Raw genomic sequence first — 27824 nt, 5'->3', positions numbered from 1 at the left:
TGTGGGACATTTGTGTGTGTGTGTATGCGTTTGTGTGTGTTTCAGTAAGAAAGGCTCAAAGAAAAAAGGCTTGAGAAGAGTGTGTTTTGTGTTTTGATCATCTTATATATGTATGTGTGTGTGAGTGTGTGTGTGTGTGTGAGTGAATACAGGGGTGCTGATAAGGCAACATGCAGTCTTCAGTTTTTTTGTGGCTTCAAAGAAAGAACAAACTGCAATGTTTGATAGCTTTGTCCTAGTTACCTACAGTAAACACAAGCCTGGGGTGGATCTGAGTAACAGGACAGGAATGAGGTTTGGGTGGCCATGATGGCAAGGCTGAATGAAGATGAAGACAGTCAGATCTACATTTCTTAGCATTCCCCTGGTAAAACACAGTGCCTAGAATCAGCATAGGACAGTGCTACACAACATACCACTGACAGACTTTGCAATGGAGCTGTGGTATGGTATTGCTTTTACACTGCTAGCATCACAAATTCATGATCGCACACCGACTTCACATGCATCGCGACAAAATCAGGACAAAACAGGATGTGTGAAGACTGGATCTCTTCCTATAACATTGAAAGAATCCTTGTCCCAACTGGAACCAGATCTCACGTGTTTAAGCTAATGAAGAAATGCAAGGCTAGCACAGCTACATCAATACAGATAATAGTTTTTTTGTTTTACAGTATCTATGTTTATATTTTGTGAATAAACATTTGTTCTTACTCTAACAAATCACACGGTAAGTCTATTGGTCAAGCACACAGTAACTCTATTCTGCACACATACTGAACTAAAGGAATGTAATGTATCTCTTAATGTACAGACAACTTGTCATTGCGTACATTGCAGCATTTTCAAGACTAAATAAATTGAAACATGGCTATGATCTCACGAAGATCCAGACGCACTTTGCTACATGCCCTGATGAAATGAAATGTATTGCTTTTCTTACATTACTGGTCATGCGGATTTCTTTTTTTGTTCCCCAGCCATGCTCCTAAAAGACCACCTCGACCTCTGATATCAGCCTCTGGGCTTCATATTTTGTGAATGTATGAGTGTGTGTGTGTGTTTTAGGTGAGGTGTGGATGGGAAGAGGATTGACAGTAACACTAGAGAACAGCGTGAGGACACCACAGATGGAGAGGAGGAGAAGCGTCACACATCTAACGGCTACAGGGCTCAGGGAAAGTCTTTTTCAACTCTGGTTTTCCATACAGTCACAAAAAAATATCAGTAACATCTGGAGTCTGGAAGGGGTGAGGCTTTGGAGCAGAAACTCAGAGGGAAGAGAGGGGACCGTTTCAGCTTCAGGCCTCTGGACTAATAACCCTGATGAACAGAGAGAACACAGATTAAGTCATTTCATATATGGTTTAATCATGGTATTCACATCTACGCAGATGCAGATGCCTTGGACACTTTCCAGGAAGAGAGTTCACAGTCTTGTTGGCCTTAGTATGTATTTATGTAGGATTTTATTATTATTATTTAAATTAATTATTTTATTCAGTATTAATACATGCAATTAAAAAAGTGACAGTAAAGACATTTGTAATGTTACAAAAGATTCCTCTTTAAAAAAAAAAAAATGTATAGCAATATAAAATGTATTTTAAATGCAGTCTTCGTGAGCATAAAATACCCCAAACTTTTGAACGCTGTATGCATGGGGAGAATTTTTATGTGTATCTTTTATTGTATGCTATGCTGTTTTTTTCTTTTTTGATACAAATAAGTTTATCAACATATCCAAGTTGTTGTTGTTTTTTTTTATTACAGAATAATCACATTTGTCTCTCTAATGCTTCAAAAAAAAAAAAAAAAAAAAAGGAAATAATGGGAGACCAAAGTTCACTGTTTTCATGGAAAGTCCTTTTTCTCACCTCTCCACCGTCTCCTCCTTCCATGCCCCCATGAGAGAAGTCACCCTGTGAAATACAGACACTGTTAACATCCGAGAGACAGCTGCTTTCTGCTTAAGATCCATCTGGCATTCAGCAGTGAATCTTCATATGGACAGCTTTTGTCATGTTAAACAGCCATACGAAATCATATCCATTCAGACATGCAGGGATGTCTCTTCAGATGCAGGGAGCGAGCGAGGGATGTAAACGATGGTCATGGTGAATGCAGCTGGCAGGCACATCTTCTTCTGTCTCGGTCTCTGTGGTGCAGCTGTGCTGAGCTCTTCTGCTGAGTCACTGTCAGGACCAGACTCTATGTCCTCCTCGAAGGACTTCCTGCCTCCAAACAGTCTTAAACTAATCTCTTTCCTCTTTACATCCCCAACTGAATCTAAATCAGCATAAAATGCTGTTTGCAACCTAGTTTACTTTCATAATCTAACATATTTCAAAATTAAACATTAGGCATTTCAACAAGATATTGTGATGTAACATTAAAAAAAAAAAATCTTTTTCACGTGCATTTTTTTTCATGAGTGACTCAGCTTTTTCATGAAGACAAACAGCTTATGTACTTGAAGCAGCGTGCACCCATTAATCATATACAAAAAGAACAGGAACTTTTACATAAATCGGGGCTTTTTATATTTATGCTGATTTTAAAGCATAATTGTTTTCTGAATATCTGTATTCACTGTTAAAATGAGTTACCATCAGCCATTTAACTATGAAAATAAAAATGACTCCTATACAGTAGTTTCGGGACCTATATTAGTACATAGATATTAATACATGCTTTGGATGATGTACTGAAGGCCAAACTTTGGTTCTAGGTAAGCCATAAGCCATTATTCTAACATGCACAATGTCAAATCATTCAGAATGAGTAGTATTATTATTAAGATTTTTCTTTTTTTATGACAGCAAGTAACAAGTATATTGTGCAAGGAAAACATGCATCCATGAGCAGTTGAAAATGCAGAATGCAATAGCTCCCTGCCACTAAAAAGCTTTCTGAAGATGTGAAAACTCATTTACTTGATGAATCACATCATTTTATTGTATCTGTCCTGTCCTGCCAAAAAATATGCTCTGGTAGAAGATGTGTTATTATTACGATAAAGATCCCAGGTTGTTAGTTGATGTAATGAGAATGAGAGACAGGTAAATATGAGGACAGATCTGTCATTTGTCTGTCATCTGTCATTCAAGTCACCCACGTGTTACTAGAAAAGATTTACTTTTCTTGATGTTAACATAACTGTGCTGTCAAGTGACTAAAGATCACTGCATTTCATTTAGTGCATCTCCAGTGTTGTTATTATTAATTAAAACTATTATGAGTTCATTCAAATGAAGCTGAAATAAAGTAAAATATAAATATTACATGAAAATCTTAAACTTAAAAAAATAGAAGTATTGTCTTGGCTACTAACTGAAATTAACTAAGTTTAGGTTCAAGTACTAAAATTGCTAAAAGTAAAATGAAAATAAAATAGAATTGAATTCAAATTAAATATTTTAAGAAACACAAAAATTACTCAAATATAAACTAAAATAGTAATTAAAAAATACAATAAACAATAACACAAAAATATTACCAATTATGTGGGTATTTTTATCCCAGCAAATGACTAAACACTAACAATATCAGCTCATTAACATGATGGAAACTGATGTGAATTCGAGTAATCAAGGAGGTAATCAATGCAGCCATTCTTTTTTTACTATGCACAATGAAGAGTATGACTCCAGGGGGGATTGAATAAAGGGAACTGAACTCTGCTGTTATACGGATGGTTGTGCACATTCTCCCCATCAGTTTGATGTGATACAGCAGTCAGTTCACGTTAAAGCCCAGTGTCATATGCAGCATGGAGTATACTGCATATGCCATATTCACAGGCTATACACAAGCATTTCTCTTTACAACCAAATCAACCATTCCCAACCCCAATTAACAAGCACCTCATATAAAGCCTCATCCTGATAACAGCACAATTATAAACAGGGAAAAACAAACAGATTATGTTAGACACAAAATAACTGTATTCATACAGTATACACAGTTTAATGAAGTATAATCAAATAGATGTCGAGTTTGTGGTTATCTGAGAATAGACATAGATCCCTAAGGCTAGTCTTAAGTAATTTAAGATTGAGGTTTGAATATGGTATTTAAGAGATGTGAATTTAATTTGATTTCAGGGAAAGGGCGCCATCTAGTGTAGTGGAGATCTCACCGGGTTGACCAGGCCGGTCGATGCAGCCACGTTCTCCAGCCCCTCTACCGTCTTCTGTCCAGCTTCATTAGTGCTGCCTACCGCTGTCTCACCGACAATATTCGCCTGGTCGGTGGTCCTCTGGGCAACTGTGAGGATCGATATTACAGAAAGTAAATATAAGAGACTTCCCATTTCTCCGTTTCTATTCTATAAAAAAGCATGTTTATATATTTCTCACCTGTGTTTACTCCTGACACCACTCCCTCCTTTGTCTTGTTACCTGGCATATGAGAAATAAGCATGAAATGTTCTTCAGAAAATTGCGGATTGGTATAAAAACACCAAATTAAGTTCTATATAATTGGAGGCAAAGACAATCGGCTATTCTGAGTCAACGTGAAATATGTACATTTTACATTGATATAGTCATAGCCTAACAATAGACAGTGTTTTCAGAACAGCATTTATTTATGTATTTAATGTATAACAGAATAAATATTAACAATGTAGCTACACACAACCGATTTTAAAAAACATGCAACATACTTGAGACTTTGAGACAGTACAGTAAAATATTGTAATATTATTACAGTTTAAACTATAGTTTTATATATTTTAAAATGCAATTTATTATTGTGGTGGCAAAGTTGAATTCAGCATTCATTACTCCAGTGTCAAGGAACACTGTTATTCTAAAAGTTGAAAATGTTAATTTTGTGGAGTTTTTTTTTTTTCTTCTTCTTTTTTCTTGGGGGGGATTTTAATGAATAGATGGATTGAAAGAACAGCATTTCTTAAAACAAATTGTTTAACTGTGTACGAAGTCTTTACTGTCAATTTCTAAACATGTTAATGTTTTTGCTGAATAACATTCTTTAAAAAAAAAAAGAATAATAAAAAAGATCCAAAATGGTAGTGTATTCAAAATGCTAATTACTAAATAAAAAGTAACATTTACTGAATAAACAGTCACATTTAGACTGTTTTTTTTTTTCTTTCTGTGTCCCAGTGACCAAAATGTCAGGAGTTAAGTCTTGATAGCAGTCAAACCTGTTTACTTCTCTGTTCACAGATAATAAAGGAATATACAGATCTATGCAAATCTAAAAAATACAGCACCACTTCAAATGCTTCATTAACAGGCAATGACACTACGCTTCAAAGAGTTTATCCGTCAGTCTTAGCTACATCTGCCCTCAATATCATTCTATCACACACATGCCAGCCTAGCTCTCATCAAGCATTTAAAAATTCATCACAAAGGTCATGTAATATTTAGAAGCAAACTGCTTCCGTATTAATCTGCGTCTTTCATTTATGCATATACATTATTCCGTCCATTTCAATTCTTAGACTTCTCTTCTTTCTCCATGCTGTTTATGCGAAAGCTCAGTTTTTTAGTCATTTCTGCATGGCTGAGCACATCTGCTCTCCTGCGTTTTTTATGTATGTGCTTTAAAGGAGATCTCTTTATATTTCCGCAAAGTCTATCTTATATTAAGCATTTGCACCAACACTTTCAGCAGAGGAGATCTCCACTGCGTCATACAGTGATGATGACGACAATGCATCTTCAGAACATACAGTTCTGGATCATTCAAGGCCATTCACAGTATCAAACACAGTAGCTTTGACACTCTCTAATGGAGAATAAGGAACCTGCCTTTGTAACAATCAACTTGAGTAATGACTTCATGCTCTAGTGCACGTAATGCCATTTGAGCACTCTGAAGCCCCCTGACAATACATGCCCTGGAACGAGAGCCGATTCGCAGGCCTGTGGCCTCAGCACAGGTGACCTTGGTGGAAAAGTGCTTATAAAGATGACATCACATCATCCAAATGCATGCTGGGTTGATTGTTGATCTGATTGGATTAGGTGAGATTACCACTGTCAGGTTATAGGTGATGAAAACGACATCAAGTGTTTTCTTGAACTCTCTATGGTGTGTCTATCCAGGTGGGAATGCACTGAATACTACACAGTCATGGTTTCGCGTTGAACTGTTTGTAGTTTGTATTTCAGTCATGTTCTCGCTACGCCATCTGTTCATTTCTGTGCTGATGAGCATAAGCAGACGCTATGGGGCTGCGAGCCTGTGACATAACACTTGAGCACTGCACCTCATTTCCCCAACTCTCTCTCTTTCTGTGGTGGCGTAGGGGGATGGTGAGGGTTAGTCATCACAGTCCACTCACAACCAGGCAAATCCTGCTGCATCGGAACACACGCATGGAAGATGGGGAGCGCAGAGAGGGAGGGAGTAAATGCTGCAGTGCTCAGCTGATCCGCTCTATATGCCCCCCTTACTTTCTCTCTCATTCACATGCACATAAACAACACTTTATAATGCGTGCAGGACGGAATAGTGTGATGAAGTTGGAATTATATTGTATTGGACAGGTAAATAGCTTATTCACATGCACATGAATGCATGCAGGAAATAAGTGTGAAAAAGAGTAAAAAAAAACATCTTTGCCTAAAAGTAGTGCACAATGCACTTTTATGTATAAATAATGAATTATTAACTGCACACATTTTTGTTACAAATTACTTGTTGTTACATTGTTAATAGAGTGAGCATGTTGGACTTAAATTAAATTGTGCAATATTGTATAAGACATTAATCATAGTGTATTGAGTGAAAAAAGAAGTCTTTAATTAATTATGAAATTCATTTGAAATATTAGTGCACCCGCATCTTATTATTTTTTTGCTTTTTGTTTTTCAAGCTTTTACTATTTCCAGTTCAGGTCTGCACTCCCATAACTTTAAATTTCACCACACCCCAGGTTTCCTTCCCTGCTCCATTTTTGCAGCATTTTTTTTTTTTTTTATCAGTTGTGTATCTCAGATTCACAGCTGCTTCCATCTACACTCTCACAATTCCTCAGCCGACTAGAATACAACCTCAATGAGACCTTCCTTTTTCTCCACACACACACACACACACACACACACACACACACTAATGGAATGCAGACTCATCCATCACATCTGCATTACATCTATTGGGAATAATTGCAGAGACCTTTATAGAACACAGCTATTATTACCACTGTCAGTGCTGCATTATTTTATTATTTTTACCCTGTGTGAAATACACACACGTACACACACACATATGGAGAGAGACTAGCTGCAAACATCTGCACTTACCTACATACATGACCCCTTCTTTGGTCCTGAGAGCTGCCTCTTCAACTCCAGCTTTAGTTTTCTCAGCGGCGGCCACCACTCCTTCCTTGGCCATGGAGAATCCTTTCATTAGAACATCCATCCCGGACGCTGAATATGACGGTGCTCTGCAGATGAACTGGGCCTGGTAGAATTTGCAAGGGCTGAGGGTTTCTGTCTATATGCTGAAAATTTCAGATGGCAGGAGAAAGGAATACAGAGAGAGATTCTATGCCGGGACAGATGGATGCACGGACACTCCGAACGGACAGCAGTGGAATGAGAGCGAGAGAGAGAGAGAGAGAGAGACAGAGAGCAGCGAGCAGGCGCAAGAGAACAGGATGCAGAGAGACAGAACCTGCTGGATGCTGCAGTGCATTTAAGTCGTGTTGCAGCCACAGCCCCCACCCACAGCTCCTCCACACACACACACACACACACACGCACTGCCTCTCACAGCAATGTCGAACAGACTGATTACATATTTATTACGCTCTAGCCAGCAGTGCATTACAACCAGATGTTTCTTACAATTATTGCTTCTTACAATTATTGCTATGCTCTTGCACCTTGGGGACACACGTCCTCCCTCAAAGCCTGGTTCTTTATTCCTTTATTTTTGGGAACTAATTTGAACAATTTATTTGTACAAACATTCTTATCCGTCCCATGAAAATATACACTTTACTAGTACAATAGTTAATGAAGAAAATTACAATAACAACAGTAAAAATATATTTGTGTAATATGTATATAATATAATGTCTAGTGTATATTAAATATATTTGTAATATAGCAGTATTTAATTTGTATCTAATGAAATATATTTGTATTTTATACACGCACACTATTAAATATATTATGTAAATTAAATGTATAGCATGTTAATACAATATAGCATATATTTACCTTTTTGAGGTTTTAGTATGAATATGATGTAAATTGTAAACTAATATACATTTTTATTTGAACATTTTATTACATACATTCATATATAATGTATTACTATCACACACATATATATATACACACACACACACACACACACACACACACACACACACACAATAGTAAAATTTATATAATATGCATTTTAATATAAAGTATACTGTATGTTAATACAATGTGTATACATTTGTATTCTATTATTTTATTTTACATACATAAATATCTGTACAAACACTTTTTATTTAAACAACAATATTCTTTCTTACATAGTGTTAATACAGTGTAATATACAGTTATATTTTAATATTTTATTACACACTCACCTTAATTTTTTTTTATTAAGAGGACATATTAAATTATATAAATATATATAGCATGTTAATTGAATATGATAGACTTACATTTAGCTTTATTATGAGGATATAATGTTCCTGTATATCAAAGTTTTGGGTGTGTATTATGTTGTTTTTGTTGTAGACCTGCAATTCGGAACGAAAAAAAATCTCACAAAAACAGCTGAATCATTCCTTGCTTCCATGCTAAAAATATTTTGAACCGTCAGCTGAAAGTCACAACTCAGCAAGAATTCTATGGTGTGATGCAATCTGATTGGGTGAGGATAACAAATACCAACCCACCTGGTGACTGTGGATTGGTTAAGGATCACAGGATGATGACTGACACAGGAGATAGAATCTGTGAAGGAGCAGTGATCTCTGATGGGATCTGACAGGGCCGCTCTCCCACTCCACTGTACGTCACATGGTCAGCTGTTTCCATTCCGGATTAAAGAGTTTACAGGCTATGAATGAATGACATATACTGGCCTAAGCAGTCACCAGTCTGATATGGAATGACATGCAACACATATATGAATTCCTGACATGAAAATAACAAAAACACTAAGACTACAACTGATTGGAAAAGCACATAGTAAAGAAGGAGGTTAACAAGGATTCAGATTACAAGTGGAGCTGCTATCTCACCAACTAGGAAATGATTGTCAGTACTTAACACAAACGTGCAGAGAACAGAAGCATTTATCAGGCTGTAGACTGCTGTGTAGTCTATATCTAAACAGTTCTTCTGCCAGCATGACATAACAGAGAGCTGAGAATAAGCTGATATCGCGCTGTCAGAAGAGCTCAAAGGATCAGAGATTCAACAGAGAAACACGGTACAAATATATCACACAGAAATACATCCGAATGCATCTCACCGTCCTGCTAGTGTTTGCAGGTGAATACACCAGATGTTCTCTGTTCCTCTACTGCAAACAAACACATGCCAGTCAGAACATGTTTTAATGGTAAACATACACAGTGATTTTCTTCATGCGAGGATTTCCCATTGGAATTGATTTGACATCAGGCACTGATCACACTTACCACTAAAAGCAAATGAAAGGACAGAGTCCGAAAAAATGTGGGTTGATATCCTGCTTAATTTGTAGCAAGGACATTGTTAAAGTAGTCCATGTGACATCTATGGTTCAACCATAATTTTATGAAGCTACGAGAATCAGTGATGCGCGGGTTGATCCAAAATGTGCTGGTGCCTGCGGTCGTCCGCGGTTGCCCGCGGTTATGAGTCATTCAAAAACATTTTTAATACTATTCGGGTCGCGGTCGGTCGGGTCCTACTGTCCTAGTACAAGACGAGCCTGTCCTCCAACAAAAAAACCAAACATATACTGTAGGTCGTTTGTGCAAGCATTTATTAAGACCTATATTTACGTTTTAAAGTTAAGCGACCTCTAGCGGGCATAAAAATAATGACAGTATCGCGTTGCATCTGTCGTCATGAATTGACGTATAACGTCATTACCAATCAAAACGCACATTTATTTAAATGCAATGTGTGGGCGTTTTACACCGATTTCACAGTATTTCCTACATATTTTACTACTGTAGGTGGCTTATTCGTACCTAACCCCACCCCTAAACCTAACCCTCACAGAAATCATGTTAAATTATGATTTATTGAGCATATACATTTTCGTGCAAGTCTGTTCCCTGGGATCGAACCCATGATAGCATGATTACATATCAAGGTATAACGCAATAATCTACTAACTGAGCTACACGAAACGCAAACCAGAAGGAAAATAAAAGAGTACAAAACATTAATATGAAAATGACCTTTCGTCGATAGGGGCGCAATTGTAGTATATGCTCTGATGGGTCGTATTTCTGTGATTTGGACAAACAACCTATACTAGCGTATTGGTTGGAGGACAGGTTGTACTGGTTGGAACAAACCCGAGCCTCAATGTCTAGCAGACCTTGCAGAAACATACAATTAGACATAGCCAGACTAGACTATTTTAGTACAAATTATGAGCTTACTGACGATATTTTCCTGACAAAATTATTATATATTAAGGTTTGTTGGATTTTTGTATTTTTTTGCCTAGTAAGTTTTGCCTACGTTCCTATAACCCAATGACGCTACGATGAGCATTTACTAATTTAAAAAAATACGGGTCAGGAAGCGGGTTGGGTACAATATTTTATTTAAAAAAATTTGCTGTCCGAGTTGCGGGAGAGTTAGTTGAATACGTCTGTCGGGTGCGGGTTATTAATACACTGACCCGCGCATCACTGATGAGAATACTTTTGGTCCACGAAGAAAACAAAAATAATGTGTATAATGCTTTAAGGTACTGTCATGAACGTGCGTCAAAGACTGACACGGAAGAGAAGAAATGGTTGAATAAAGATATTTTTGTTTTCTTTGCACACAAAAAGTATTCTCGTAGGTTCATAACATAACGGTTGAACCACTGATGTCACATGGACTACTTAAAAAATGTCCTTACGTTTAATATCTTAATTTGTGTTCCAAAGATGCACAAAGGCCTTACGGATTTGAGACGACATGACGGTGAGTATTTCATTTTTGGATGAACTAACCCTTTAATTCTGTAAATCTTCCAAAACTTTTTTACAGAGTTCTGCCTTTGTAGATTCCATGTGAATTTACTCATTAGTGAAATTAAGCACAAAAAAACTATTGCTCAGCCATTTGACACTTTTTTGTTAAAGTAGTTTCCAGCTAAAATGTGTCCTCACATGGACCACAAAACCAGTTGTAAGGGCACATTTTTTATACTTTTATACCTGAATGATAAAAGCGAATAAATACGCTTTCCATTGATGCATGGTTTGCTAGGATAGGAGATACAGCTATTTAAAGTTCTTGATCTTACTAACCAAAAATTCAGTTTTTATATATTTACAATAGAACATATTCAAAATATCTTCATGGACCATGATCTTTGCTTAATATCCTAATGATTTTTGGCATAAAAGATCACTCGATAATTTTGACCCATACAATGTATTGTTGGCTATTGCTACAAATATACCCCAGCAACCTTTCGAAATTGAAATGTATTTTAAATGTACACTAAAAGCCCCTCTTATCTTAACATCCAAAAATATTTATTATATAATAAAAGTAGATCATATCATCCCCCTGCTCTTAAGTAAGCAAACAGCCTTTTCTGGTCAAGGTTGAGTCAGCCTTACTGATTTGAACAGACAGGAAGTCTGTGGTCAGAGTGAAGGAAGCCACGTTGTGAAGCACAGGCCGAGCGCTGGTTGCTGGGCTTGGAGTGGAGACCCAGGAGAGCCCATGTTTGTTGTCACAGCTGAGCTGCGCACTGTTGAGGCAGTCAAGCGCAGACATGAAGCCAGAGAGGACCACCACACCACAGAGAGAATGCCTTCTTAGTTTGACAGTAACTCATTCTCTCTGAGTAAACCCCCACCTCAAGAAGTCTAATTCTAGTGCGACCTCTTGGTAGGTGGGATGTTTTCACTCCTGGCTGAGAAAGAGCAGCTGATGTCTGCTCCAAAAATGGAGTTTGGGAGGCCTGGTTTACAGAACGGGGTCAGCGCTAAGAACAAGGGCTCTTGTGTGTTATAAAAACTCTAGTCATTTATCACTGCAGACAATCTCTGGACTGGAACCATTGCATATATATAGCTGCACTAACATCTATTTCATTTTTTTCTTCTGCAAACAATTTTTGAGCCAGAAATATGAAATGTACTCTTAAAATAAAGTTTCGTTATTGCCATCTATGGCATCCATGCAAATATAGTAAATAACATCCCTGGAAACTTTCCATTGCACAAAAGCTTTATAACATTGGAAAAATGTTCTTAGATTATTAAAACGTTCTTACACTAGGAAAATAATGGTTCTTTTAAGACTTGTTCACTGTTTTTCCAACTGATGAACGATAAAAACATTGACCGCAATCAGAATCCGTCGGGCTTTAAAGAGCTGGAATATTTAAAGTGACAGATGACAATTGCAGTCAATATATTTATAATAAACAGAATGTAATCATGCATTGGTGTGGATGCTAATATAGTTATCTTTATAATTATTATTCTTTGTATGAACGGGCCTTTGTCTCACCAACACATGACAGCCTTAAGTAGTGCTTTAGAAATGAAGTTCAATGGATGATTTATTTTTTATGTTATTTTTGAATACAAAAAAAGTATACACATGAAACTCCAAACTGAGTATAAAACTAAAAATCCATTTTCTTGTAAACAAGCATCATGCATGAGACTGCAATGTGTGAGCTTGAGTGTGAAAGGGAGATGTAACTTTGCAAGTAGCGCAATGCAAGGGTTTAAGGTTGGTAACGAGCAGCAGATTTCCTCCTATTGTTGCAGGGTGTTGATAGTGTCCAGGGAGAGTGAGGGGGAGTGGGAACTGAGAGGGTGGGGAGAGAGGCATGCTGGTGAGGATACCGGCTGGTTTGGAGAGAGAGAGAGAGAGAGAGAGAGAGAGAGAAGGAGAGAGGGGTGGGGAGTTTCCAGGATTGTTTACGGTTAGTTTTAAAAACTGCCATCCGGAGGAAAACTTTCAGTACCTCTGGAAAGCGAGATGGGCCGAACTCTGCCTCTGCTGCTGTTGGCCGTGCTGAACTCTCTGAGCTGCCACAGTGAGGTGAGGGCCAGGGACCCTGATGTGGAAGAAGAAGAGACTGCGGGGACTGGAGGAAGGGCACAGCAAATTCCTGCCACCTTTAGGACAGCTCACCTACCCTTACCACATGAACATCACGACATCCCGAAGCCTTCAGAGGGCAAACCTCAAAACTCAGCATCCCCCTCAAGAGAGACTGAACATCCATCTGCACAGAGAGGGTGAGTCAAATTGACATATTATTTCAAACCATGTCTATTGATATCTGTATATTAAATTGTGTGTGACTCGGGTGAGAATATTTCATTTGACATGAGTGATAAAACAAGGTGTAAAGAATATATTTGTTGTATTTGTAAATGTGTTAATATATCTGTCCTGCTTGCCTTAAGGTCATCTCTAACATTCATAAACCTTGTTTTCTTCTTTTACAATACTACTCAGACAGCAGGAACATACATTTTTATTAATATTACATACCACATTGTTGAATAATACTACAGTCAAAACTATGAAACAACTTTAACTCAAATTAAAATAGAAAGGATGGTGAACAAAATTTAATAAATCAAAATGTAACAATTTATTTTTTTCCAAATCAAAGCAGCCAAGCGTCTACTTGAGATCACAAATGTAATATTTTTTTTTCAGCTTAATGAGGTGCATCCTGGCATGCTTTTCTTTCTCTGTCTGGACGAACCTATTCATGAAAATAATAATAATAATAATAATAAATAAACAAATAATTACATAATATAAATAAATCTAAAATGTTATTAAAATCATTTAGTATTAAAATAATAGTAATTTTTGTAAGAAATTCTGAATTATAAAATGCATTTTTTAAGGTAATTTAAATTCTGTTTTGTAATTCATATATAGATGTGTAATTCATTTCAAGCATTTACGATTAAACTTTTTCAAATATTTAGTCATGTGTGACTGGTCTCATATGTGCTCTGGAATTTTATTCATTTATTTATTTGGCTAAATAACCAACACTACAGTATACAACAATACTTGTATACAAAACATAACAGCCACTGAACAGACTGTACATGTATCCCACACAGTCTTGTTTTCATTAGTTTCAATATTAAATATGCCATTAACCCTGGCTGAAGTCCACTGCATTCTCCCTTTGTTCTGAAATGAATTTGCCCAGGAGGATTGATTACAGTAACCTTATAATGAAAATACAAGTTAGAGCTTCAGTGATCTAATCTGAAACAATTGGTGGGAAAGCATTATAGACTGAATGAGTTCCAAGTCAGTGTGAAATCCAATATATGCATGCAAATGTTTAGCTGTCCACTTCTATTCAGCTCTCTTTAATGTGTTAGCTGATGTTTTGGTCTCGGTAACACACACATTAACTCTCTATGCTGATTTCTTGAGGATGAGATTCAATGAGAGAGGAATTAGACCGGACTGAGCATGCTCAGTACACCATAAAAGCGAGGCAGAGGAAAGGTACCCCTACAGCAGTTTACAAGGGCATTTACCTTTTAGTCTGGACCACAACAAAAGATTATGAGCAACAGCTATGTCCAGAAAAGACATAGGAGGAGTGCTAATCAAAAGTGTTTAGGTGTTTAAAGGAAAATAAAAGAGATAAAAGACAGGCAAAGATGAAAGAAAGGTAGACTGATGAAGAATGTGCAGATGTGGGTACATGGAGACAGATTAATGATAAAGCAGTAAAGCGGCAGATAGGACAGCATTCAGCCAAACTATGACCGAATCAGTCTGTGAATAGGGGCTGAGGTTTTACTGGACAAAGGGACTATATGGTTCAAGGTGGCAACAAGAGGAAACAGGACAGCCCACCGCTATCTAATCTCTTTGTTTCTGCAGCGGATGCACAAAGGAAGGTCAGTAGAAAAAGCATGAGTAAGGGGTCGTTCATACAGGACGTGTTCTTGCATTCGAAAACAGCAAGAAAAGAATAGAAACGTTTTAAAAGTTTCATGTTTTTTTATCTTGACAAGCCATCTCAAAATGCTGATCCTTGGACACGGTATGCTGAAAATAAAGGAACGCCAAAGAGTTTAGAAATGCATGATATGTCCCATAGAAACACAATAAAAACATGGAATATAGATGCATATGCAGAAACCCATGCCTCTAAGAAAAGCATCCAAGTCATTTGAGAGGAATAAACTGTGCATGAAACCGCAGACATGCAGCAGAAAGTAAGAGAACTGACATGGAAAACCCTGTCTACGTATTTTTCAGTCAGCTCTTATATAATGTTCAAAATGAGAACAGCACACAGTTTATACATAATCAGCAATTATAGCATTCATCACTGTTGGGAAATGAGGCCACTACAATGCGATTACAAAACTTCTGAGCGATTGAGAAGAGTTGCCACCAAACACACTTCTCTAACTTGGTCATTTTTCACAAAATATACTTTGTGTATGTTTATGAAATACTACACCACAGAAAAGCACAGGCTTGCCACAATAAGATTGAATATGTGTAGACATCGTAATCAATGTGGGCTCATCAGATTCTCTCTGATACAACAGAAAGCTAAAAACAAACAGAATGAAGTTGCCAATGGCAGGACATATAAAACCGTTCAGCGCTCAGCGATTATATCTAGCCCTGTGCATGCTGGGAAGCGTACAACAGGAAGAAAAGAGCATATATCTTCATCAGTCTGTGATTGCTTGTAATCTCTGCTCTCAACTTTCACTTTACCCTTGTCTTTCTTCTTTTATTCCATGTTTTATCTTCCCAAACCTTCTGTCTCCTGCCAGAAACTGGTGTGCGTATGTAAATCACCGTATGGGCACCACAGAGACTCAGACTGTGAAATCTGTGAACCCCTGCTCTGATGGAGCTCCTGACTGTCAAATCATCACGTGAGTCACATAAACCTCAGATCATAGGTTTCTACTGTGCTTTGCTTACTGGATGTTGATGATGGTGATCATTAGGTATAGGCAGTCCTCACGACCTGTATACAAGCAGAAGCAGATAGCACTCTCCTCTATACACTGGATGTGTTGCCCAGGTTATGGAGGACACAACTGCTTGGAAAAAGGTAACATCACATGCAAATATGATCGATTTCAATGTCATTTTACACAGATGTACACATAGGGATGTTAGGAATATGTGTGTTGCTCTTTGGCCACTTCAAAGGAAAACATCAGTTGAGCAGTCCATTTGTGAACCATCTGTTGCTTCCTCTTTGTCTATCTTTTCCAGACAGAGCTCCAGAGAATGAGACGCTTGCTTTAAAGTCTGATATTAATGGCAATGGCAGCTCAGGCAAGTCTGTTGTTTTGGGCAAGGCTGGCTTCACCTTTAACCTCTCATACCTTTCCTTTTCTGCAAGGGTGCTTTTTTAAAACAACCTTTCTGACAAACAGAGGAAATATCCTGCAGGCCTTTGGTTCAGTGAGTCCTTCAACAGGAAAGAGAGAGTCAGTTGGCACTGGATAGCTGGAGAAGCAGCGTCCTATGCAAGCACGCAAAAGCAAACAATCATTTTTTTTTAAGAATAACAACAACAACTTAAAGTTATGTTTTCCACATATCCAAAATATCTGGCAAGTGAATATTTTGATGGCAGAACATTTTTTCCAGAAGCCATGCTTGCTCTCTTGCCTTTGTTTCCTGTGTAGAATAGGTCTATGTTTGTCTTTATATATATATAAACAAAGCATTGTTAGTAAAAAAATAATATTTGGTTTCATAATATGTTGGGTCATTAAATATAACATTTGTGAAGTATTTTAAACACTGTAATCTTCTAGATTAGATGTTGGAAAACCTTTAAGGTGTAAAATAACCCCTCTCAACTGGGCACATGCGTGGGCCAAATATTTACCCTCAAACCCAAAATGTTCTGGTTAACTTCCTTCCCACATTCTCCCTCCAAACTAAACGTGTTTGTTCTTCTTTAGGAGGTAAGGTGGGGACTGACCAGTTGGAAGATACAAAATGGGTTGACAAACCCGTACAGGAGGCTCCTATTCATGGTTATTCACCAAACCGGAGTACCGCTGGTAAGCTGCAAAATCAGCACGCAGGAAGAACATTTAGACTTGACACATTACAGTAGGCATGTGAGATTTCACCATTCAGAAGTGAATGGCTTGACTACTTAAACAATGACGTCTTCTGGAGGATATCCGCTCTTTCCTATAAACAAACTCCACCGTGATGTAATCACCCACGGACGGAAGGAGACCGGGCAAAAAGTCATCAGTGAACAACAAGCTCAAGATGAGTCATAGAATAGATGATTGTAAAGAGGTTTATAGCTTCTCCTGAAGTCAAGCCTCATTTAAAGAAAATGTTATGCATAACCACTGAGCTCATTCAGTTGCAGTCGTACAGTCTATAAAGGAACATCCTTCAAAAATGCATTTGCTGTGGTAAGTCAGATATTCAGTGACATAGTGAGATATATTTGTTTAGGAGGCCTGTAAGGAAAGGGTAATTCCTGATGAAAACACCATAAAAGCTCATTCAGGGCCCGTCAGGCACAGTGATATCCTCTAGAGACTAGGGTTCTGGCAGGGAGACTGACTGCATGAGCTCAGCGATTTAAAGCTATTTCTGTAGCTGTGTGAGGAATCAATATGCTGATATATACACTGCATTGGTGGCCCAGTAATGCGTGACAAAACTAAATCTCCACAACACAATGCATAGGACTAATTTCATTCCGTTGTGTTAAAAATGTTAAGTCTTTACATTAAAGTGGCTTGTTTTAAATATTCCAGGTGCTACAGAAGGGATCCCTACCTCTCAGCCTTTGCCATTCCTTGATTCATCCATTCTGCTGTCGATGCATCAGTTAATGTCAACTATGATGAGTCAGCTTCAACCAGTGCTGGAGAGCTTCAATCAAACACTGACACATCTGTCCAGTGAGGTGGAAGCATTGACTCAGGATTTGCAGCAGTTGCGGATGGAACAGGAAGAACATAGGACCATGACCAGAGGCGAAGATCATAGCGGACCTATCGAGCAAAGACTAGAGTACAGCCATCTACAGATCAGTCAAATGAAAACCCAATTGGATGCACAGAAAGAACAGTTTGAGAGGGCCTTTCAGGTTCAGCAAGAACTGCTGAAACACAACCTAACAAAACTGAAGGAAGAAATGGATGACCAGATCAGTCACAGTCAGAATGCACAGGTTATCCATTCACTAGGACTACTTGAAATGTTACTCAAAAACACTTAACACATAAAACAAGTGCATAAATGAATATATATCTTGTGTTATACCAACAGGTGGATCTCCAGTCTCTTACTGAACTGGTTGAGGAGGTGAGACTTGGCCAGAAGAAGCTGGAAGGGGCACTGCAGAGAGAACGAGCCGAGTTCGTCAATCCGAGTGGAGGCCAGCCAACACAGGAGTCAGGAATGTGGGAGGCCATCACTCGACTAGAAGAGAAGGCACAAAGTAACTATGCCAAGCTCAGCAGCTTGTCTGAGACTTCGAAGGAATCTGATGAAGCGGTCCGGGCACTGCAAAGAGACCAGCTGGACCTTGAACAGAGCCTAGAGGAGCTCAAACAACGAACTGAGGTCCACTTTACAGAGACTGGTCTGGAGGTGGAGGCTACTCGTGTCAGGGTGCTCAACAGCATTGGTGAGCTTACAGCTAACCTAAGCGCACACGAGGGTCAGTTGAGAGAAATTGAGCTCGACCTGGATAACATCTATCAACAACTGCAAAAAAATGATTCCGAGGTTGCAGAGCAGGCCTGTAGCTGCAAGTCGATTGGCAGTGCACTAGCTAGGTTGGAGCTGGAGGTGGTTAATGTGACACAGTTAGCCAAACTGAACCAGCTTGCACTTGAAGAGACAGATCTAGAAAGGAATCAGATCACGGAGATGGAGGATCTTCATCATGGCCTGCTGAGCATAAAGGAGTCATTGGCCTTTGAGCAGGGCAGAAGCAGGAGTCTTCACGACAGCATGTCCCAGCTACAGGCTTCACTCCTGGACAGCCAGCAGGAGATCCAAGACCTGAGGCAGCGGGACAAGGACAAGGCGAATGAAATTCAAGGCCTATCAGCCACCTTCTCTTCCCTCCTGAACGATGCCATACGCCACTCTGAAGTCCTGGAAGTGCTACTCGGAGAAGAGGTCCTGGAATTCACACACTGGTCACATAACCAAAAGAAAGAGCTCAGTATCCCAGATCTTTTACTGAAAATGGATGTGATGCAGCAAAAGATTAAGACACATGATACTATTCTGGCTTCCCTTTCGAGAAAGCAACCCGATGGGGATGAGATGAATAGCGATGACCCAGTGGCATACTTAGAGGGGACTGGGACAAATAACCAGGTGAGGGGGCCTGAAAGTTACCAGCCCTCTTTACCAGACACGTCAGCTGGAGAGGAGGATGTGGATTATTCAGTAAGTGACTTCTGGAGTCTGGGAAAAGAGGTGGAGCAATTAGCAGGTAGAATAGCCATGCTGGAAGAACGCTGTGGAAACTGCAATGCACCACCTGGTGGTTCTGTTGTAGAACTGCAGGCAGATATAGCATCCCTACGTCAGAACCTAGAGGATCATTTGAGAATGTTTCAAAAACTGTTCAGTAATACAGAAGAACTGATCAGCTCAGCTAGAAACCTGAATCTAGATGAAGTCTGGAGACTGGTGAGAAAAAAAGAAGGAAAGAGAAGAAGGGGGAGTTCGAAGCAAGAAGACCAGATGAAAAAAGAAAAGTCTTCCAGTGAACGAAGCAAAAGACACAATGAAAGAGGTAAGAGATCTTACTATAGTTATTTCATTTGCCATTCATTTTGAACATAAAGGTATTTGAAACTGAGAGACCTGCATAATGTACATACAACACTGCCCCTCAGTGGACAACACTAAAACTACATCATGACAAAGCATTTTCCCTCTAACTGAATTTTTTTAACCTTTTTTACCTCCAGAACATGCTTGGTTACCACATACCCCCGTGGTGTTCATCACAACCCTGGACTACAGAAGAGGACCTAATGGAGAGCTCACATCAAAAAATGTATCTGTAAACTATGGTGGTACTTTTAATCCTACATCAGGGGTGTTCCAGGCCCCAGAGACTGGATTCTATCTTTTTTTAGTCAACTTAGACTTTGAGAGAGGCTTTTCATTGGCTGTATTAAAGCGCAGTGGAGTTCCAGTGGCCTCTCTCAGACAGGAACAAGGGAAGAAAATGGGACCAGTGAGCCGAGCTGAGCTGCTGGAGCTTCGGCAAGGGGAGACAGTTACATTAGAATTGATGCATGGATCGTTACGGAAAGTGAAGCCCGGGGACAACACACTGTCTGGAATATTGCTCTTCATTACAGAGCGCAAGGACATGCTGTGAAGAGAACTGGGTAAATGACAAAAGCATGGGAGGATACGTCTGAGTCTGACGCACTGTGCGTCACTGCCAGACTTGCTGTATTTTGTATGCATACAGCCTCTTCTTGAAGGTGCAAGAAGAACTTGTTGAAATATTATGTATTGTAACTGATTCTGGAATAATACTGAGAAACATCGCAAGTTATAGAAATAAGGGGGAGCCAGTTATATAACTAAATTACTTAGATACCACCAGCCCTTCTGTTGACCTTTAAAATTTGGAGGATCTAATAATAAAGCAAGGAATACACGGAAACAAGTTCCTGTGGCAATATGAAAAGGTACCAATAGTCAGGGGAACTCTATAGATTAAAAAAATGGACATCCAGCAATTCCTGCATTCAGTTTGATCACATTCAACGCATATGTCAATCAAGAAGAAAAAAAAACATAATGATTGTGTACTAAAATAAGGTAATTTACTTAAAAACGTATACATTGGACTAATTCTGTGTACAGAACAGCTTTTCTTGGTAAACATAAGGCACCTCTCTTAAAACCAGGTGATGTGCACAATTAATTCAAAGTTCATATTATTCAGTTTTTCGCTTCCTTACATATTAAACAATTAAAACAAAAATATTGTGTAGTCATTTCTCTAGACACATGAGCTTAAATTAGTTCAAATATGATTTTACAAGGTAACTGGCATGGTTGCAATGGACAGAATAGGCGTGAGGACAACTGCAGCCCAAACATTTAGAAAAGACACAAGTAATGGGAGATCTGAATCTTCAATGCAATGCAAAGAGTTTTACATCTCTATGATTTATATTTCTCAGACTGCTACAGCAACATATTTAAATGCACCCCAATGATATAACATTCCTGAAGACAGGAATGACCCTTTTTCTTTTCTACAGACAAAGGACCCCTTAGTTTGAAATTAAACCTGTATTTCCCACAAGTGCTAATAATGCATTTTATGTGTGATTTAAGTTTGAGATTCCGCTCTTAAAAATAATAATATTTAATATGCATAATAATATGCATTCACAATCTTATTTTCATGTATATGAAAGTTGAACTAAAGTTGTCCTGACTTTTTAGTAAATTACATACAAAGGGTCTAGTTTCAAACATTACTGAAATGGCAAATAATGATAATTCACATCCACACTTTCATAGGAAGTCATTAAATGTAGAATTTCATCTTAGTCATTAATTTAGTATTTGAAAGTTTGAGCTGCACTGTAACAACACTGAGAATGTCAGTTGCAAGAACGGTGTTAATAGTCCTGCAAGTAAAAATATCTTACCAGAGTAATTTATACTATATGACATGACATGAATAAATAGCACATGCATTTGCATTATTCTATCACATTAGACATTTATGAGTCATATGATTCATCACAACATTAGATTGAAGGCAAAACTGTTTAAATGAGGCAATGAAAACAGCAACCTGACACTTATGAATCAGGTGTGATATAGTGAGGTTGACTCGAAAGCTGTTGGATAGAATACAACAACGTTTATGAGGCGTTCAGGAGCAGTACATCTGCACAGACACACCTGCTATAAGCCAGACCAGATCTGCCATTCTGAGAGATTGAAAGTCACCATATCCTCTAGATGAATAGATCTTATATGGTGGCGGTGTTGGCAATATTTGACCGGTGGTACTTCAGTTCCTCAGGCCAGAGCTGGAGCAATGATCACATTACTCCTGTCATTATACCTGAATTTTCTATTCCTAACAGTGAATACATTCCCAGTCTTCAGAAAATGGGAAGGTTTTAACTAGAATACCTCATTTTTTTTGGACAGAGATGAAAGCAGTTGAAGAAAATAAATCAAAAAGGCTATTAATTAAAATATCAAGACGTAGTAACATGACATTTTTTGTTTTATACATATGGGTCATTTGAATTAAACAGGATGTGTTCACTTTCGATGCATCAGTGGCAACAGCTGCACATGATCCAAATGCAAAGTTGTCATTTTGTGACGCTAGCCACACCGGAGCATATCCCAAGCATATTGATGGGCGTTTAGCCTGAATATCACCCTAAATATGTCCGCCTCTCAACTCAGTCAATAACAGAGGGGTAAGTCGTCAGGCCTTCTCCCAAATAGCTCCATCACTGCTGGACCTTGCCACTCCTCCATACAGACGTATCGTATTACACAGCTTTCACAGAAAGCTCCATATGCTCTTCGAATCTCTCCCAATACATTACTGAAGAAGGAAAAATGGTGGCTATGGGGATGATGCGAGTACCGATGCCTGCAGAGCAGATGTCCTTAGTTCCTCGTGGATGGCACATACTGTCCAGCAGAGGGCGCTACATGACAGTAAGAGCATTACTGCAACAGGGCGAGGAAACACAGCCAGACAAGGAGGCAAATGTTCAGCTCAGCAGCACTCCCACAGGTCTGTTTAGGAACTGAGGCAATAATTCATAAAAATGAGCATAAATATCTCCATGATTTCTCTCAGACTGCCATTGGAGGGAAAAGTGATCATATTTTGATATCCTGTGATTCAACCATTTTGGCGAGTGTTTTTTTGACTCGAAGAGCTGTGAGGCGAGAGGCTGGGTTGTGTGCCCAGCATTCAGACATGAGCTTTAGCATGGCCCGTAAGCACTACGTGGAGACAGAACAAAACAATTGTTTTAGGATTGCATTTTACACAACTATAAAATAATCAGTTACTAAGCAGTGATGTTTAAAAAAAACAATAATGAAATCAAACGTTTCATGGCATTTAGGAATTAGTTAAACTTTATGGCAAATGTATTCATTCATTAATTTTTTACAAGCAGATAAGATTGACTTTTAACTTAAGATTTGCAGATTATTTACTATTTCACATAAATGCTGTTCGTTTCAACTTTCTATTAAAAAAAATTCTTGATTAAGAAATGTTTCATGAGCACCAAATTAGCATATTTATTTGAATGATTTCTGAAGGATCATGCAACACTGTTTGTTTCTTTCTTTTGAGTTTTTCCAAATATTTTAACTGAGCGCTGTTGAACTAAACTGCAGTGCTAGATCTTACCTCGTCACTGTTCCAGCGATTAGACACCACTGGTCGCATGCCTTTAACACACACCACTTCCCTCATGTCCTCGTAGGACGGTTCTGAAGGTACCATGTCCCAGTATGGCAACTGATACTCCTCAACAATACCTGCACATAAAAGAAAATGTAATAATTAAAACAAACCCATCACATATTAAGAAAGGAGAGACACAAACATGCTTTGAAATGTGTACACATTTTAATCTCACATACACTGATACACACATAAACTAACCTCCTGTCACGCATCGGCGGGCCATCTCCCAAACAATGAGCCCATAGCTGTAAATATCAGCCATTATGTACGCTTGGAACTGGTGCTTATTTAGGGTCTCATCCAGGACCTCTGGTGCCATGTACCGCCGTGTGCCCATCCTTGTGCTCAGAGGGACGTCCACCTCATTGGTATCACTAAAAAAAAAAAGTAGCTGGTTGCATACTAGCAGAAAATAAAGTATGCTTCAGTTATGTTTTTGTTTTATGTTGCTGGTGTGTTTGCATGCATTTCTGACTGTGTTGCAAAAGTGTCTTCACCTGTTGTATTTGACAGCCAGGCCCAGGTCAGCGATGCAACAGGTGCCATTCTTCTTTATGAGGATGTTTTTGCTCTTCAGGTCTCTGTGAGCGATGGCAGGTTTGCCCTGCGTACCGTAGATCTCTGTGTGGAGGTGACACAGGCCGCAGGCTGCAGAAAAGGCCAGCCTCAACAGAGACTGTGAGTCCAGGGTGGTGTATTTCAGATAGTCATAGAGAGAACCATTCTCCTGGTAGTCTGTGATGAGGAAAAGCTGCGTGAATGCACCCGTGCCCTTAATATCTGCAGCTATAAAGCCTGGAGCAAGATAGGAAAAATGAGTGTTAATGTAAATAAAACATTAAATCTGTAAATGCTATATGTCAGGGTACAAATCTACAAAACAACTACCATGAATCAGCTAAATGTTTCATTGTCCCTTAATATTATAATATTTTGAATAAAAATGTGTGTTTGACTCTGTACGTCGATACTGATCATTTTAAATGCATATATACAACATAATGTGTGTCCCTACTCAGTGTCTTTGGCTTTTATTTTTGTTATGGAACCTACCGAGTATATTTTCGTGCCTCATGAGCACCGTTTGGTAAATCTCGGTCTCTCTGAACCAACTAGCCTCTTCACGGGTAAAGAACACTTTCACCGCAACCTTTTCTCCTCTCCAGCGACCAAGCCACACTTCTCCATATCGCCCCTTCCCGATTTGACGTACCATCTGAATTTGTTTGGCAATGGTGCGCTGGACCTGTGAATCCACATTTGACAATTAGAAAACTGAACAACCAAGTATCAGAAATCAAAATATTTTACGGTTACATTTTCAGCAGTCTGTGATTACTGTATAATAGGGGTGTAATGATACACAAACATGACGGTTCTGTACGTACCTTGGTTTTGACAGTTCGGTTTGATTTCAGTACAGCAGTAGAAAAAAAACTAAATATGAATGTTTTTTTTTTTTATACAATGGTTTACTGAACAAATCGCTCTTTACTTAAATAAATGTAATTATATTAATTTTCTTAGGGATAAAAATCTACATCAGCTTCTGCTCTAAACTATAGGGAGGCCTTTTAAATTACTACAAGTTTACAATTTACAACAGAGCCCAAACTTAAATTCAACTACTATTTATTTGTAACTATAATAATCAACACTCAAATTTAAACATTTTATGCAAACATGTAAATTGTTTTTTTTAACTAACTGAGCGATTACGCGAAGGGGTGAGATGTTCATTCATGAATATTTAGCATTAAAAAGTAATGAAGTATAAAAATAGCAATAAAATAGTACACAATAAAAATGTTGCCTCTTAAGAGGCGTCAAAACAGCATTTATAATCTGAATTTCCTGAAAAAAATTGAACGACTTGTTCTGTACATATGCGTACTGAACTGAATGATCTGAAATTAAACAATTTTGGTACAAACACGTGACAAACAAAACAAAATACAAAACAAAATTTCTGGCCAATAAAATATATCTTAGAATCTGTGCACAAACTACAATAATTTATTACCATTCCCTGACTTTTTTTTTTAGAACTGAAAACCACAATTCTCTGATATTTACTGGTTTTCAAAGACCAGTTATAATAAAAACATGTTCAGAAACAGTGCCTCACCAGCAGGGGGAGCCCTGAACCGGAGCCAGTGCTGGACTGACTAATGAGATCTTTGAGAGACTCTCCTGCAGGGATGAAGGCCTCGTCCTGCTCCAGATCTCTCTGGTACCGTCTCCGTCCCGTCTGCAGCTTATACCTGATCAAACAGCCACATAAAGCATATAATCACCTTCAATATTGTGTTACATCACAGAAGCCTTCCACAAAGGGATCAGTTACTTATTACTAAGAGACACAGTATATATCCATGCATTAAGGTCAAACATAAAAGGTGCTAAATTAACTTGACTATCTTAAACAGGTGTGCCCCTGCCAGTGTTATCAGTGTGCTGGTCAATAATTAACAGACTGAGATGCATCTTTCATTCATTTCAGCTGGATAAACATGTCATTATGAAATAAAAGTCCCACCTGTAGTAACACACCACAGTTATGGCCACCAAAGTGACGCAACACACCGTCACGGAGATCAGAAAGGCCAGCAAGTGTGTGTTCCATAACGGAGGCTCTGGATTACAGAGATCACAGAGTTTTAAAAAGAGATAATAATAATAGGAAATGTTTCTTGAGCACCAAATCAGCATATTAGACACTGAAGGCTAAAGACTGAAATAATGGCTGCTGAAAATTCAGTTTAGCCATTACAGGAATAAAAACCTTTAAAAATATTACTTAAAAACAAAACAAAAAAATATTTACAATTGTGAAATGTATTATTGATTAAATAAAAGCAGCCTTGCTAAGCAAAACAGACTTTGAAATAATCTTACAGACTCCAAAAAAGTTATATTATATATATATATATAAGTTATATATATATATACACACAAACACATATAAAGTATTTATTATATTTAGGCAGTTTAAAGTGATGTGCTACTTACTTCCTGGAACAGGAGGTGGAAGTGTAGGCTGAAGGTCTCGATTACAGAAATCAGTGGAACAGCACTCAATGGTCCGTCTGGTCTGAGCATTAGGAGAGTCCTGGACAGCAATAACCACATTCAGTCAATGATAATGTCTCAGCACTTAAACATTTATTTTTCACTCTCCTGTTCATGTATTACCTTGCACTGGAAGTGGGAGCCCTCATACTTCATGCAGCCGGAGGTGAGGATAGCCTCACCATGCTCATCCTCCTCTATGATAGCAAAACACTGTCCGTTTGTGCTGTGTAAACACAAAAACACTATTTAAATCACAGTCAGAGTGCACATTTAAGCAGGGTTTCCACCGCTGGAACTTTCCCCAGGAACTAGGGACTTTGGGCTGGTACTCGGTGTGTTTCCACCACAGGTACCAGGACCTAAATAAAGTTCCCTCAGACAGTCCATGGTGAGGTAGTACTTTTTCAAAGTTCCCGAACTTTCGGGGGCGGGACTTGGGCGCTAAACATGCTGACTGCTTGAGTTCACGCAGCATTTCGATTCCTACCGCCATTTATTCAGATCATTTTAAAAATTTTACTGTTATTATGTCATGAAATGTAATTTTAAAAGTATTTCAGGTGAGAATGTAGTTGTTTAAAACTCAAATCTGCGGTTTAAGACAGCGCCTATTTAAAAATGTGTTTCGCCGATTTCGGAAATCGATCAGCAGGAGCTCAGTAATCAAGTATCCACCGAGAGCAGCCTCACCTCGGCTAGACCTTCTGACATTTGCCGCTGGCTCTGATGTCTCTTTAGTGATTAAACATAAAATATAATTCGTTTTGGGTAAATCTAACAGGTAATCTTTGGTCTATATTCAATTTATCTATATGTTAAAATGAAAATAAAAAGCGGCAATTGATATAATATTTTGTTTCATTGTAATGGCTGTATATACACACATTTCCTTGAACTAAGTACATTATTATTGCGGGTATTATTATATTTAAATGAAAACAAAAGGAGGCAGTGGTATTTGTATCCTATTTCGTTTTATTGTAAATATACAGTGAGGAAAATTGCAGTAGCCAAGGCAAACTGACTGATGTCATCAAGTACAGCTGCTGTTTGTAGAAATTCCAGATTTACGTCAT

General features: G+C 38.3%; 3 protein-coding genes across 5 annotated transcripts in view; 1 reads left to right on the top strand and 2 right to left on the bottom strand.

Annotated features, from left to right (window-relative positions):
• Positions 1–242: 242 nt before the first annotated feature.
• sncgb (synuclein, gamma b (breast cancer-specific protein 1)) lies at positions 243–7711 on the bottom strand. Of its 2 annotated transcripts, XM_026276371.1 has the most exons (6): positions 7287–7711; positions 4365–4406; positions 4145–4272; positions 3870–3887; positions 1881–1925; positions 243–1326 (listed from the first exon to the last, which is right to left on the bottom strand). In XM_026276371.1, the coding sequence occupies exons 1-6, from the start codon at positions 7405–7407 to the stop codon at positions 1318–1320; spliced, it is 363 nt and encodes a 120-aa protein (XP_026132156.1). In that variant the 5' UTR covers positions 7408–7711; the 3' UTR covers positions 243–1317. The 2 variants fall into 2 exon arrangements, with proteins under 2 accessions (XP_026132156.1, XP_026132157.1); XM_026276372.1 differs by lacking the exon at positions 3870–3887 and having other exon boundaries at positions 7287–7705.
• A 5346-nt stretch (positions 7712–13057) lies between these two features.
• Positions 13058–21174, top strand: mmrn2b (multimerin 2b). 2 transcript variants are annotated; one of them, XM_026276368.1, is made up of 8 exons: positions 13059–13429; positions 15980–16084; positions 16160–16266; positions 16434–16496; positions 17135–17236; positions 17960–18378; positions 18477–19965; positions 20144–21174. In XM_026276368.1, exons 1-8 carry the CDS (start codon positions 13167–13169, stop codon positions 20560–20562), a joined length of 2967 nt encoding a protein of 988 aa, XP_026132153.1. In that variant the 5' UTR covers positions 13059–13166; the 3' UTR covers positions 20563–21174. The 2 variants fall into 2 exon arrangements, with proteins under 2 accessions (XP_026132154.1, XP_026132153.1); XM_026276369.1 differs by lacking the exon at positions 16434–16496 and having other exon boundaries at positions 13058–13429; positions 20144–20562.
• A 1202-nt stretch (positions 21175–22376) lies between these two features.
• LOC113111548 (bone morphogenetic protein receptor type-1A-like) overlaps positions 22377–27824 on the bottom strand; it is a 38584-nt gene continuing 33136 nt past the window's right edge. The window contains exons 5-13 of the mRNA XM_026276370.1: positions 26869–26971; positions 26686–26785; positions 26213–26309; positions 25802–25937; positions 24727–24919; positions 24171–24468; positions 23872–24047; positions 23614–23744; positions 22377–23195 (exon numbers count right to left, since the gene is read on the bottom strand). Of these exons, the coding sequence (XP_026132155.1) occupies positions 23070–23195; positions 23614–23744; positions 23872–24047; positions 24171–24468; positions 24727–24919; positions 25802–25937; positions 26213–26309; positions 26686–26785; positions 26869–26971 (1360 nt within the window). The 3' untranslated portion in view covers positions 22377–23069. The remainder of the gene's footprint in view (positions 23196–23613; positions 23745–23871; positions 24048–24170; positions 24469–24726; positions 24920–25801; positions 25938–26212; positions 26310–26685; positions 26786–26868; positions 26972–27824) is intronic.

This window comes from Carassius auratus, chromosome 12 (genome assembly GCF_003368295.1).
Source record: "Carassius auratus strain Wakin chromosome 12, ASM336829v1, whole genome shotgun sequence".
Classification (NCBI taxonomy): domain Eukaryota; kingdom Metazoa; phylum Chordata; class Actinopteri; order Cypriniformes; family Cyprinidae; genus Carassius; species Carassius auratus.
This window is presented reverse-complemented; position numbering and strand designations above follow the sequence as displayed.

Bases quoted from the DNA above. Each gene is read 5' to 3' on its own strand.
- sncgb (XM_026276371.1), bottom strand. From the start codon at position 7,407: ATGGATGTTCTAATGAAAGGATTCTCCATGGCCAAGGAAGGAGTGGTG. The intron at 4,407-7,286 runs GTAAGTGCAGAT...CTCATATGCCAG, and splicing joins AGAAGGGGTCATGTATGTAG to GTAACAAGACAAAGGAGGGA. The intron at 4,273-4,364 runs GTGAGAAATATA...CGATCCTCACAG, and splicing joins GGTGTCAGGAGTAAACACAG to TTGCCCAGAGGACCACCGAC.
- mmrn2b (XM_026276368.1), top strand. From the start codon at position 13,167: ATGGGCCGAACTCTGCCTCTGCTGCTGTTGGCCGTGCTGAACTCTCTG. The intron at 13,430-15,979 runs GTGAGTCAAATT...GTCTCCTGCCAG, and splicing joins CATCCATCTGCACAGAGAGG to AAACTGGTGTGCGTATGTAA. The intron at 18,379-18,476 runs GTTATCCATTCA...TTATACCAACAG, and splicing joins GTCACAGTCAGAATGCACAG to GTGGATCTCCAGTCTCTTAC.